The sequence below is a fragment of the Electrophorus electricus genome, chromosome 8 (genome assembly GCF_013358815.1).
Source record: "Electrophorus electricus isolate fEleEle1 chromosome 8, fEleEle1.pri, whole genome shotgun sequence".
NCBI classification, from domain to species: Eukaryota; Metazoa; Chordata; class Actinopteri; order Gymnotiformes; family Gymnotidae; genus Electrophorus; species Electrophorus electricus.
In genome coordinates this window covers 8,964,119-8,978,552 of record NC_049542.1, presented here as the reverse complement: position 1 = coordinate 8,978,552, position 14,434 = coordinate 8,964,119, and the positions used below count along the sequence as shown (strand labels likewise).

At 37.8% G+C, this 14,434-nt stretch overlaps 1 protein-coding gene across 3 annotated transcripts; it reads left to right on the top strand.

Annotated features, from left to right (window-relative positions):
- Window positions 1-229: 229 nt before the first annotated feature.
- On the top strand, window positions 230-13,819 carry LOC113571375 (GDP-L-fucose synthase). Of its 3 annotated transcripts, none has more exons than XM_027000288.2 (11): window positions 230-327; window positions 4,001-4,146; window positions 5,290-5,404; window positions 5,494-5,622; window positions 9,193-9,266; window positions 10,345-10,478; window positions 11,844-11,975; window positions 12,093-12,172; window positions 12,429-12,528; window positions 12,671-12,754; window positions 13,011-13,819. In XM_027000288.2, the coding sequence occupies exons 2-10, from the start codon at window positions 4,001-4,003 to the stop codon at window positions 12,724-12,726; spliced, it is 966 nt and encodes a 321-aa protein (XP_026856089.2). In that variant the 5' UTR covers window positions 230-327; the 3' UTR covers window positions 12,727-12,754; window positions 13,011-13,819. The 3 variants fall into 3 exon arrangements, with proteins under 3 accessions (XP_026856089.2, XP_026856081.2, XP_026856074.2); XM_027000280.2 differs by lacking the exon at window positions 230-327 and adding an exon at window positions 769-876 and having other exon boundaries at window positions 13,014-13,819; XM_027000273.2 differs by lacking the exon at window positions 230-327 and adding an exon at window positions 769-876.
- The last annotated feature ends 615 nt before the right edge of the window (window positions 13,820-14,434 follow it).

Genomic DNA, 14,434 nt, shown 5'->3' with positions numbered 1-14,434 from the left:
TCAGTGTGGAGCACAACTGAGGAAAGTAACTCTGGCATCTTTACCTATAGATGAATTGCAGGATAACTGAAGTTGAGAAGGCGAGACTCTAGAAAATGGACTGAGTTTCTCTAAAATATGGAGGAGATTTTAGGGTGTGTGTGTGTGTGTGTGTGTGTGTGTGTACTCTACTCATGACGCATTTTACAGGAAACTGCAACTGATACGTCTAGAGGGAATTTGTCTGAGGTGTACTGTAGGTGGAAGCATTGAGCTTTGCTGTGCTTAGGCTGCTACAGAACCTCACCAGAAGAATTTGTTCCCTGTAGGTCCTCTCCGTCCGTACCGGTAGGTTAGAATTTTATTATCCTATAGCGAATGATTTTTGGTATTCATCCAAAAAGAAGGACTTAATTTTTGCGTATATTCGTAACGCGACTACAAATGCCTTTAACCCTATCAATATGAAAGAGCCTACACAGCCCCTTGACTAGTAGACCATACTTAGCTAGCTAGCAGTAATTCGTATCTAGTAGCTAACTTCTTGGTATATTAGCAAAATTAAATTATATCCATGTGGTTTATTTTGCTTCCAACACGCTTGCATTTAGACACGCGATGTCATAACCTCCAAACCAACTTTCGTTTTGTAGCTTTGCTCAGCCAGCCAGCCAGCTGTTTCTCGTGTTTAATGCGAGCACGTCATGCTGGGCGAACCCATTTCCATGTTTACATGTTCAGAAACTAGTACATCAAATGAGCAAACGATCCCCGTGAAACGTAGAAGATTTGTGCTTGACGTAACCCAACATGTGCATGTTAGCTGGCTGGCTACGTGGCACATCCTTGTGTAGTTTTGTTTCTACCGATACTGAGATAGGCAGATCCAGGTCGAAGGTAGGATACGTTGATTTTAATGAATTTAAATAAATAGGCCTGTTTGTATGTCTCAGGAAAGAGGTGATACATTTTAGCTATTTAAAAGGCTCAGTAGGAGTATACAACGTTTTAATTAGCTAAATAAATAGGCTTCTAGCTAATAAATAAGAAGAAGTATACTCGTCAAATAAGAAATTAGTCCATATTTGAATTGAAATTTAATTTAGAAGTAATGGTATGTAGTTACAAGTACATATTCTATTTTTATTTAAAAATAAATATACACTTCAACAAATATACCCTTGTTCATCCAGAGCCTATCATTGATCACTATGGGGTTTGTGAAATACTGAACATACAATTTACTCTAGATAACTTTGTTGGTGATTAAATAAATACCAAAAGCAAAAGTGAACCATGAAAATGTACACTCATTGTATGCTATTGTTATACCTGATACTGGTAAAAGCTAGGGCAGAACACTTGGGTTTGAGACTGGTTTGGGTGGTATCAGAAGTGAGATGGTGCAATGAGGGCATCAAGAGCATATCCTTGACTCAAGAAATCCCTGCTGTGAGTTGAATATGTCAAATATGTGAAGTGTAGTATGAAGCACCAGTGGTGAGGGATGAATACAAAGGGAAGCTTGGGTCTTCTCGCCAAAGGAAAGTGCAGTGTGATAGGGAAACTGTCAGAGTGTTAAGTGGGTGTCCTGGCTGCCAACCCAGTACGCTGGCTCGTATGCCTCCCACCTGGAAAACCTGGGTATGAGACAAGGTGTAGTTGCTGCCCTCTACCTTGCCTGAACTTGCATTCTTTTGACTACATTTATTTACACTTGTTGGGTCATGTGAGTTTGAAACACCTCCAGAACACTCAGCTGGAATATCTGAAAATGGTTTGGATGCTCACCACACAGAAATTTGAGGTCTGAATATTCCAACCTTCTTGTATGCAAGTGACATTGATAGGTAGTGCGATGGTATGTTTTGTGCTGGTATGAGTGTATGAGGCACAGCATAAGTATTGAAGTTTTTTCCCATGTCTGTTAGGGTTGGGTGATGTTTACAAGGAAACATTGTGAAGAACTGGGTGGGGTGGGGGGGGGGGGGTGTTTTTGATTATTGGTGTTGTATAAGAGACTTGGAAGTTATTAGGACAACTATATTAATATATTTATAAATTCTAGAATTAAAGTTTTAAATGAAAGTTTCAGAGAGGGAGAGAAAGTATAGTTCCATGAAGGATTTAATTACAGTGACTTTTAAAGACATATGGTATGTGGGCTCATCTTTAAGTATATAAAAGTCTCCAGTTAACATAATTTTGAAACCCTGTGCCATGTGTAGTTGGAAAAGCCCATAGAAGAGAATAGAGTGATTACATTCAAGAGGAATTGTAAGGTAAACATTTGAATGAGGGATTTGGACTATGCAAATGATTCAGGAAGACCACCCATCTTATTCACCATTTTCTGACCCTTATAAGAATTAGAAGGTTTTTGATCATCACATTCCAATCTAAAGTCAGAGAGCAGCAATAACGGGAGGTGGAGCAAAGGTAGAAGAAACTTCCAATATCAAGCACCAGACCAAAATTCTGAAAATCCATCAACAAATCTTACATTTAAAATATGCATTTTATTTGTAATAACATGAATTAGCACATGACTTCAGTGTCACCAAAAACATGAATCGTAAGTCTTCTTAAAAGAAAAATAAATCCACAAACCTGCCCCAATTACACTAAATGAAAAAGCGAAACTGAAACAAAAGACAGCCCACTCCTGCTCAGCTTAGCAAAAAATGTATTTTTATAATAGGCTAAGTTAACACTGTACAAGTGGCAGAAGTGGCAAGATTGCTATTTTAATTATGTGGCTATATATACCAGAGCTAGCCTAGTCTACAAGGTCAGCTAAAGGGGCTTTATCTTGCGTCTCCCACACGCACCATCCAGCAATCGTAACTTGACTTTAAAAAAAATATTTTAAAAATTTAAAAAACAACTTTACACCCACAGACACTGCCAATCAGGAAGTTAGACTTGACAGATTTATTAGCCAATCACCTGGAGTCCTGAACAACACAAACAATGCATATATAGGCAAAGCACAGCAGAGACAAAAAAAAATTGGGCACTTGTCCAGCACAAGAAAACACCAGTAAATGCAACCAAATTAAATGAAGTGTCTGTGCACGGAAGGTCAGATACATGAGCCAAATAAGAGCCAAGACTAAAAGAAAAAAATTTAGTACTTAGTTATACATCTTAGTAATGCCCAGAAGGCCAGAAAATATATGATTATGTGCTAACTCAGCAGCCAATCATGAAATTTTGGCAGTACCACCAACTGGAAAACAGAATTCCATTCAACTGCATATAAAGTACTTGGCATCCACTTGCACATTAACATCTATCTACCCAATAATAAGAGCAGTGTGTTGCACCAGATCCTCTTTGCTCACCACTGAATGCAGCAAACCTACACAGGATCCTGTTTCTGTTCATTAGCAATAGCAATTAGAATAGACAGGTTAAAGTCTGCACCACTATAAGTGGACAGTGGGATAGAGGGCATATGTCCCTGTTTCTCAACCTTTAGTAATACAAAATCTATTGATTAAAGCCATTCAGCTGTCAGAAATATCTAACATCGTACATTTATAATTGCTAACATATACCAGTGCAGTTCAACAGAAGGGAGTTCCAAAGCCACATGAACTTTAAACCACAACATGGTGCACAGAATAAAATGTCATATAATGTAAAATGTCTGTTCTGAGAGGACTGTTGGCATCCAGGAAATACTCAAGAAAAATGACAAAGCCCTAGAATAAGATACACATTTGCAGTACTTAAAGGAGCAATGTTTTTACTTTTTTTCCCCCCCCAAAAAAATCACCATACAGAATTGTATTTTTTAAAATTCATTGGCTCTTTGTAAACTCCTCTAGTTAAAGTCGTCTTCTACAAAGCATGATAAAGACCATTGTATGCACTGTTAATGTAAATCCAGCGTAGTAAATTTTTATGTGCTCTTTTTTTTTAGTTTTCACTGCTTTTTTAGGTCTTTTCAATCATTAGTCACCAATCCATGACTAAGTTTAAAGCAGCTGTTGTGTGGGTGCGTGTTTTTTAGATGCAGGGAGAGACTAGGATGATGCGTGTAATGGTAACAGGGGGCAGTGGTCTGGTGGGCAAAGCCATAGAGCGAGTGTTGCAGGAAGAAGGTGCGAGAGAGGGGGAGGAGTGGATCTTCCTCACCTCTAAAGATGCCAACTTAATGTAAGTGCTCGTTCATACATATACACAGACATGCCAACATGCACAACACACAGTTTTAAGAACCAAGTGATGCTTTTTAAATGAGATCTATGGAAATGCGATGCTTGTTAATATTGATTTTAACATAATATAAAACAATGGTTCATCATTTATGTCTCTGTGACTCCGTACTAGCATGGATGTCCATACTAGGGCATGGCTAATATTCCATTTAGCTGATGTTAAGGTCCATGGATTTGATAGCACTCAATTCATGTTGATATCCCTTAATATGGGTTTCTAACGTGAGATTCTATTTTGAACATTCTGTCTGCAGTATGGTTATTTCCAAGTTTATTTTAAAATTTATATTAAGGCTTTGTGAGTTTATTTTGACTTAAAATTTAAACAATTGAAAACTCAAAATCATATTTGACACCTGGCAGTTGACAGTCATATTAGTCAGTAAAGTACTGTTATTGCAATTTATCAGCATCTGTTGGATTTTTGACTATATTATAATTGTCTGATGTTATCAGTTATTGTAAGCCTTAGCTCTTTAAAATTGGCATATTGCCCATTATTGGTCAGGTCCTAGTTCATACTTGATTTTTTTTTAATTTGTCAATGAATCTATCGTAGGACAGCCAGTCTTATCCAATGCCATGCTTTTAGAAATGGTTAATATCACCATCAAGGGCCACTTTCTAACCACGGGACCACTGCTGATAATTTTTGGTCAATTCATATGTAAAAAAAACAAAACAAAAAAAAAAAAACAGCCCACTGCCACATAAGCTTGTATCAGGTCAACACCTAAAACCATGTCACTACCATGTCATTACTGTGTTGAGAGTGGATCACCAAAAAAACAATATCCAGTCAGCAGTGGAGCTGTTGTCAGTAACTGACCACTTATGAAAAGCAAAGAGGTGGAATAAAGTCTATTATTATAGACTTGTAAAAATGCAAATACTAATAAAGTGGTCAGTCTATTATCATTTTATATTACAGTAGCTTATATGTTATCATCCTATATTTGGTTTTATTGGTATGTTTGATTCTTTTTACATATTTGCATGTCTTGTATTCTTATATATCTAACTTTCCTAGAACATTTTATTTCACTTTGGTGTCATAGACATACTTATTTTCATTATTTAGGGATCTAGAAGAGACAAGAGCTGTCTTCCAGAAACACCGCCCTACCCACGTTATTCATCTGGCAGCCATGGTGGGTGGTCTCTTCAAAAACATGAGACAGAACCTGGACTTTTGGGTAAAACGCCTGCTCACACACAAACAAAGCTATTATAACATTGAACATCTTTAATGATCCATGTGTGCACTGAGAATATTGTTTTTCAGAGAAGCAACATGTACATCAATGACAACGTACTGCAGACAGCCCATGAGGTCGACGTGGTGAAAGTTGTGTCCTGTCTGTCCACCTGCATCTTTCCCGACAAAACCACCTACCCCATTGATGAGACTATGGTTTGTTCACTTTGCTCTGTTTTTCCAGCTTTACAACTATGAGTGCAGTTTTTCTCTCAGTGAGCTGCTCAGCACTCCTGAGCCCATGCTCCCAAAACAATCATTATATATCGCATTACATAGACCTCTAGTATCAGAATAATACAAAAATTGAGTTAAAGATTTGCCTTCATCAAGTTGGCTTTAGGAATGGTACGTACAAGACTAAGGTCTAAGTATTGAGGGAATTATTTCAGTATGTGTGGAGGTTAACAGATTTATGTGACCAGAGTAACACTATCCAGAATCTCTCCAGATTCTTCTAGATCCTTGTCCTTGCTTGTGGACTCTCTTCTTCATTTTAGCCTACAGATTTAAGTGAGTTTTAGAGCATGGGACTTGGATGGCCATTACAAAATCTTGATTCTCTGATTGGTGAACAGCTTTTGTGTGGATTTGGAAAAATGCTTTGGATCATTATCCTTCTGGAAAGTATGACCACCACCCCAACTAGGATTCCAGGCAGAGGTAGCCAGATTTTGATTTAAAACCTCCTGTTTCGTAACAAGATTCCCAGTGCCTCTCAGAAAAGGAAATATTCCCACAAGGAATGGATTCTTTTTTGGGTGACCTTAACTCTTTTTATGCCAAACCCACCTCTGGTGTCCATTGCCAGAAAGCTCCTTTTGTCTCATTTGACCATAGAAGCTGGTTCCAATTAAATTTCCATTGATTGTTACCGACATTCAAAAGATTTACATTCGTGGTTTGGCAACAAAAGAGACTTTTGTTGTGCCAAGGCTTGAGAATAGCTCGTTGCCATGGAGCTGGCAACTAATTCATAACTGCTTTCTAATTAGGTTAGTCACAAAATGTCTTTCCTTTTGATGCAAATTGGCTTGTCTTGATCTTGGACTAAGCTTGTGGAATCACAAACCTTTTGTCACTTTTACCTAAACTGCAGTTGTGCTTGCGCATTCTGTTTCAGTCTGTGCAAGGTACTGAGTAAATGCTAACTTAAAAAATAGCTTACTGTAAAATAGCTTACTGTAATAAAAAGTATAAGATAAAGAAGCCTAGCTTACTGTTATATACTCCAACTTACAACCTCTCAGCTTAAGCGTTTAATAGCATTTCTTCAAAGAATTTATGTAAGCCACTTTTCTTTAACAGCAGGTAAAACATAATAATACAGATTTAAAGAAACTAGTATTAACATTCCTAAATATTTGTGAGGCTCCATTTCACATTAGTATATTCATGGGCTCACAGGATATTTCGTGTTTAGTATACTTAAGATAACCTACTCCATTCTCATTTCTACATTCATACTTATATTATTACTATGTAATATTAATTTATGAAATTTATGAAGAATGATGGCAGTTCTACCTCAATTATAGAAGCACAAGTAAAGACAAACATTGGCAGTAGAATACTGAAGAGCTCAGTGGTTTTAATCATTAAGCACTGTTATAAGATGCCATCTTGGCCACAGGCCTGTTGCACCTGCCTCAGATCAACTGGAAATGCTTCTGTGAAATGAATGTATGTAGAAGCAAGCCCAGCAAAGTTCCAGACTGCCTCTGAAAGCAACACCTGCTCAGGAACTGTGTGTGTCAGGAGCTTCATAAAATGAATGTAGTGCCAAGTCAACTGTGGGAGTGGTTTAAAGCATGCCGCCACTAGACTGAAGCAGGAGAAATGCGTTCTCTGAAGTGATGAATCACACTTCACTAACTGGCAGTCTGATGGACAAATCTGGGTTTGGTGGCTGCCAATAGAAAGCTACTTCCCAGAATGCAGTGTCAGCAGCAATGTTTGGTGGAGAAGGGCCCCCTTAATTAAGCCCCCTTAATTCCAGTGAAAGGTAATGTTAATTGTAATGTTAACATACAAAGGCATCATAGAGAGTAGTATGCTTCCACCCTAGTCGCAATATGGGAAGACCATTTCCTGTTACAGTATGACTGAGCCCCTGTGCACAAAGCAAGGTCAATAAGAACATGGTTTGATAGTTTGGTGTGGAGGAACTCCAGTGCATACAAAGCCCTGACCTCAACCCAACTGAAACCTTTGGGAGGAATTGTAATAAATCACAATTTATTGATTGTGAACCATTCTTTCATCCAACATCAGTGTCTGACTTCACAGCAGCACTTTTGACTGAATAGGCATAGCTTTCCACCGGTAGTGGGGGGCTCCATATTAATGTCTGTGGTTTTGGAACAGGATGTTCAACAAGCTCATTGAAGTGTGCAAATCAGGTGTCCACAAACGTTTAGTGACTAAATGTGTATACACACCCACACCCACACCCACACAGAGAGAGAGAGAGAGAGAGAGAGAGAGAGAGAGAGACCCATACCCTAGGTTTACTCCGTTACAGTTTGGAAATAACTTTTTAAACAAGTTGTTCATGTAAGAGTGTTTTAAAAGAGGGTACACTATAATCTTACTCGAGTATAAACGTCAAAACGTACCTTTACTCCTGTTATTTTTGTCCACGTTCTTTCCGTTACATTTCAAAATACGTTTTACGTTTTGTACGTTTCGCCGTAACCTGTCAATTTTGTGAGGGTTGGTGAAATCCCTAAAGATGGTGACCGAGTCCCGCCACTTTGCTTCACTAAGTTACACAACTGGACAGTAGACCAACAAAATGAACAGAGACCAGGAACATTTTCCGGCGTGGGACTCAAATGATTACATTTGTAAAATGTAGCTCGCAATATCAATTTTTTTTAAGGCGCACATATTTGTGCTCTATCCTAATGTGCATTATTAATATGAAACTAAAATGTGGTCTGATGTCAATTATATTCTCAGAAAAAAAATGGCTAGCGGTTAGCTAGCTATGATACGTAGCTAAAATAAATGCAGCAACTGAAATGAACTCATGTCATACACGAAGGCATGTCCCTGTATTAAGCGATATTTTTGCACGATTTTAGAGGTTTCAAAGTTGTAAAAATTAAGTTTGTAATTGATTTTATTTATTGATCATTTATTTCGAGTACATACATATCGCAGTCGTTAGCTAGGAAACGTAGGCTATACAGGCAGCCAGCCACTGACCAGTCGGTTGCCTAATTGCAATGCAAATAACGACAAGTAAAATGTCTGGTAAGCGATCTTGGCAGGCGATTACTAGACACTGAAGAGAGATGTTCAAGGTTTTACATATTTTAAGTGTAATTATGAATTTTATGAATAAGTAACATTTATTGTAAAATTCACTTTAAAACTATGCCCAAGAGAAACGGCCTTAAAACGGTTTTAAAAAGCACCATGAGGACCTCATATTTTAGTTTGTGGGACACAGACTGTTGCCCGGTGTCAGTAAATGAGTTCCAATGAAGTAACTCGCTATCTGAATAGCAAGCAAGTTAATTGAATGTCTTTTTAAAATACACTTTTTTTTTCTTTCTTTTTTTTTTACTTTAAATTACTATTTTTCTACTTGAGTAATAATTTTAAAGTAACAGTACTTTTACTTGCGTACAGTTTTTGGCTACTCTACCCACCTCTGCACACACACACACACACAAAATAAACCTTCATTTAATTCATTTTTTCTTTGTCTCTCAGATCCACAATGGTCCTCCTCACGACTCCAACTTTGGTTATGCCTATGCTAAAAGAATGATTGACGTCCACAACAGGTTAGTAATTAGATGTTGTCTTGTGTCTATGTGCTTGAGTATGGAAAGACTATGGTTTACAGTGCCAGAAAAATGTTATTTTCTCTCCAATTGAGAAGGTGTATAAGCCAGCTAGCCAAACCTTTAATTTAGGGTGAAACCATAAAATGATCCTTTTTCTCCCTAATTCATTCTGCTTCTTTATCTGTAGAGAGACCACATACATCTTCATCTAGAAGTTTGGGGTCATGCTTCGCCAAAATTGATTTTGCTCTCTTTTATCAAAGCTTCCAAATTTGTGACCAGCAGCAGATGTAATGCCTCAGTACACAGTCTCACTGTAGGCCCTCTTGACACATTTAATTTAAATCTGAGTCTGCTCTGTCCTGATAACAGTGGAACAGTGTCTTTTTGAAACGTCCACCATGTGCTCATGTGTGCTGCTGAAGCTTTATCAGTACATATGTTTGTGACTTGTTTGCTCTAACATAATTGAAGTGGAACAGTAGGATTCTATTTCCAGGATAGGTAGTGTGGTTATTTTTTGACAGGTGATGCTGGATAAAGTTTTGCTTGTGTCTGCCATTACGTTTCTGCATAATTAACATAATCTGCTCATTTATGCTTCCCATGTGAAAGTTGTGAATAGTAAGAATAATTGCTTGTAGCATTTAAAGTGAAATTCACTTAAAAACCTACCACTTAAAATGTGTCTAGATGTGTCCAGTTTTATCTCTGACTTTGGCCACATGTTACAACAGGGGGAAAAGATTAGCTAGATAATTGTCATTAATGTTTATGAAAGTGTTAGATTTTTTTAGCTCCATACATTTTTTGAAGTTGCAACAGGATCTGTGTTTTATTAGCATATGTTTTGATAGTATAAGTTTATAGGCAAAATCAGTGCTTCTTCTGACTGGATCATTGGAAGATTACAAAAATCTGGAGTCTTTATGTAAAACAGTGGTTAAATGAGTAAGAAGGAATGCTGAAGACCAAACAGATAAATCACTGCTTTAAAGGGTGTGTTTGAATTTATTGTTCTTTATTGTTGTTTGGGGTGTTTAAACCCAGTCATAATTCCACTATGTTTGTGCAGGGCATATTTTGAAAAATATGATCGGCGGTACACAGCTGTTATCCCCACAAATGTGTTTGGCCCCCATGACAACTTCAACATAGAGGATGGTCATGTTCTGCCAGGACTTATACACAAGACTTACAAAGCACAGAGTAAGAGAACTCTCCTTTTCCCTCTCTGTCCCTTCTTGTCTGTCTCTCTTTCTCTTTCTCTCTTTCGCTCTCACGTTATCACTGCCCATCAGACATGGCACCTTCTGAAAGTGTTTGGAGGCCAAGCTGAAAAACATGATTAAATATTTAAACTAACCAGCCAGTGATTTTAACTCTGATTTAAAAGCACTGGCTGGTGGACAGCCTAGCTGTTTCCATTAGTAGTAAAGCCCTGCCCAAAACAGTTTGTTGAATAAATACTTTTCTTAAGAAAAAGTGTATAAATCATTTTTAAAATATCTTAGTAAATCTGGTTGTTTTTAGAGAAAGCCCTCAAACAGGTTGACAGGTCATTTATGGCAGGGCAGTTCTCACATGAAGGTCATTTACTTTTTTGCCAAGTAACATGATACCATTTGGTAGGACTAGTTACAACTTGTAATAAATACATGAGGTTCAGCCCATGTGCTTTTACATTTACAGCATTTGTATTGTCTCTTTGTCTCTAGCAACATATCCTCATGCTATCTTAAATAGGTCAGTGACACAGAAGAGAAGGGTGAAAGGAAAAGAAAGAAAACACAGACTTCATTGCTTTTTTGCCGACATGCTGCAGGAAAAGTCAGTTCTGTGTGAATAGCTACTAGGATTTCTGTCATCTGATTTTGTTGGTTGTGTCCCGTTCTGTCAATTATGGAAGATCAGTTGATATGCCTAAAAAGGTGCTACAGAGTCACATTTACCATAGATACCTTGTTTTGATTTTTTTCATGACTCTGTTTTCGGAAGTTTCAATCAAATTTCCTTGTCTTGCAGTACTAGGAGATTCTTGGCCACGTTAAGTGCTAAAAGGCACCAGACTCTCCCTAGAGAATATGGCAATGTGAGAATAAAAAGAATATAACATGATCATCAAAACGTGGTTTGGTATTAATTCCCAGACAGTTTAGGAAGTTGCCTAGGACTGGTTTATAGTCTGCTGACACATTTTAATAGTTATTGTTTGAAGGCATCTTTATTTGAAAGCATCTTTGTGTCCATTGCTACATGTTCATCTGGTAATTCCACCTTCCACCCTTAGTCATTAGACTGACTGTTTTTCATCTTGTAAGTGGAATAATAGATGTATAGTTGTCTGTAAAAACCCTGTTGCTTTACATTGTTACCTTCCTCTCCTGCTTTCCTAGGCTATAGGAGGGCTTTGATCTGGGAATAAATCTGAAGAATTGATACTGACATGCTTGTAGAGCTTCTTCGCCATCTAGTGGATAAAAACCTAGATAGCAACTTCTCCAAGAGAGGGAAAATTTATATATAGAGAGAGAGACTTTCATACTTGAACATGTGTGTATGTGCGCATGCTAGAGGAGGGCACAGCTCTGCACGTTTGGGGTTCTGGTCGTCCACTGCGGCAATTCATCTATTCTTTGGATCTGGCTCGTCTCTTTCTGTGGGTACTGAGAGAATATGATGAGGTGGACCCTATTATACTGTCAGGTAGATAACATACATATACCTATATATACAATTAAATAAGTGTATCATGAAATGAACTTATCTCTCAAGATTTTTTCTTTTTGTCCTCTCAAAATTATCTCTCATATACACGTTCAGTTGGAGAGGAGGATGAGGTGTCCATCAAGGAAGCTGCCAATGTAGTGGTCCAAGCCTTAGAGTTTAAAGGTGAAGTGGTTGTATCCTTTTAGTCCTCCTCACTCATGATCAGAGGCATGAAAAGAGAAGTCATGCAGGGCTGAAATATGTTCACGAATGCAGTGGAAGACAGTTATGGACAGTAGAAACCACCTTCCCCCTTTCACAAGGCATTTTCCTAATTTATCTTATTTTACACTGTACTTTAATATATTGTGGACATGTTTACATACGTCCCTTTGATACCCAGTAAGAAACTTATTAACAGGTAGGTTATCCTTGACCTTCTGTGTTCAGTATGACACAAGTAAAGCTGATGGTCAGTTTAAGAAAACAGCCAGCAACACCAAGCTCCGGAAATATCTTCCTGAATTCACCTTTACACCCTTTCCAGAAGGTATGCAGCACCCCCCGTTACACACGCACGCACGCACACACACCCTGGTCCATGCATTAATATGATCAACATAAATATGTAACATTCAGAAACATCCTCTCAGAGATGATGAAGTTGATTAACAGCCACTCTTTTTCCTCAGCCATCAAGAAGACCTGCGATTGGTTCGTGGACAATTACGACATTGCTCGGAAATGAGGAATTTCTATGCATTACAGTCCAAATGGTAGACAGCACTGTTAAAGATTCAACAATGTTTCAGTTGAAGTACTGAATGAATGATTCTATATATGATTCGGTATATATTTTTAATGTTTAAAAATCATTAGGGAACAAGTTAGTAGTTAAGAATAATTAAGACAGTATGACTGGCAGATCTATCACCACAGCTCTACTTTGTGTTTCTAATGTGTGTGTGTGTGTGTGTGTGTGTGTGTGTGTGTGTGTGTGTGTGTGTGTGTGTGTGTGTGTGTGTTTCATAGCAGAACTTCCAATATTAATTTCACCTTCTACAAATGAGATGAGAAACAAGTCAACAAAGGTTAAAGGAGAGAGAAAGAGAGAGAGAAGTAATAAAAATTGCAGTGTAGTTTCCAGAGAGGTTTTGGTCAGAGGTCCTTTATCAGCTGCACAAGCAAAGTGCTTCTTTAAGGACTTCTTTGAGAAACATCCTGTTTTTATGGAAACCTTGTTTACTTCACCTCAATTTTTACTACCTCTACACCTTATATTACAGTACACTGTTTTGGTTTGGGTTTGGGTTTTTGGACAATCTGCTGTAATTGCTACATGGGCTTTAACAGGGGGTATAGGTTTTATACGACAACCCACATGTTCTTTTAATCTTGCTAAAGTCTGTTTGTATTAAAGTACCTTAAGTTATGACAAATCTTTTCTTTATGTATTTTTATGGTGAGATTGCATTTTCTACAGTTTTGAGGAAAATGTGGACTATTTGGTAATTAACTTAATTTCTGCATATATGTCTCCTATTATTTGGTCCAATTTTCATCCAAGTCATAATAATAGACATTTAACAAACAATAATATTTTACTATACCATATCCTATCTATACCATATACTAAACCAAAGGCTCAAACGATCAAAGTTAGTGGTGGAAATAGTATGTGAGCTAATGGAACTACTGTTCAGTGGAACTTTGGTTAAATAGGTGGATCTCCTTTAGTGTCAGTAACCTTAAAATAAGCTTTCTGTATCTGTCATGATCAGTCCAGTGTAGTGGTTTGGAGGTATATTGTCCCATTTGTCAATACAAAACTTTCTATGCGAGCATATTGATGGGATGTCTTACTTAAATGTGCTGCTTTATAATATGCTACATCAAGTAACTTGTAACATAATATGCTACATCAAGGAATCTGATTTACAAATGATAATCACTTTTTGTGCAATCATTTCTTGTGTAAAGTGGAACATTAGCTGGTCTTTGGCAACTTAAAATGGGCAGGAATGTTTCTTGCTAGAGAGCACCAGGTTCATCCATCATAACTACCCAAGGACACTACCCTTGTTCAGTGTGTTTCTCGTGGCAAAGTCATGAACACTGACGTTAAGTGTGAGAGATGCCTGCCAAACCTTTGCTGCATCTCAGGAATCTTCATCACAGGTTTGAGGTAATTCCCTGGCATTTTTGCAGGAAGCCCACTCCTAGGAAGAGTTGCAGCAGTACTGAGTATGTTTGTGAACCATCTGACTTACAGTGGACTGGGGTCTCCTTTTATAACCAGTTTCATGTCTCATGAACTTCAAAAACTTTTCTTCTGAGGTCCCCCAAAATGCTCTTAAGAGGTCAAGCTACCATGTACACATAGGTACACTTGCTCTTTTATCCACTAATATCATACAGACACAGATCACGAGCTTCCCCCAATGTTTACATCAAAC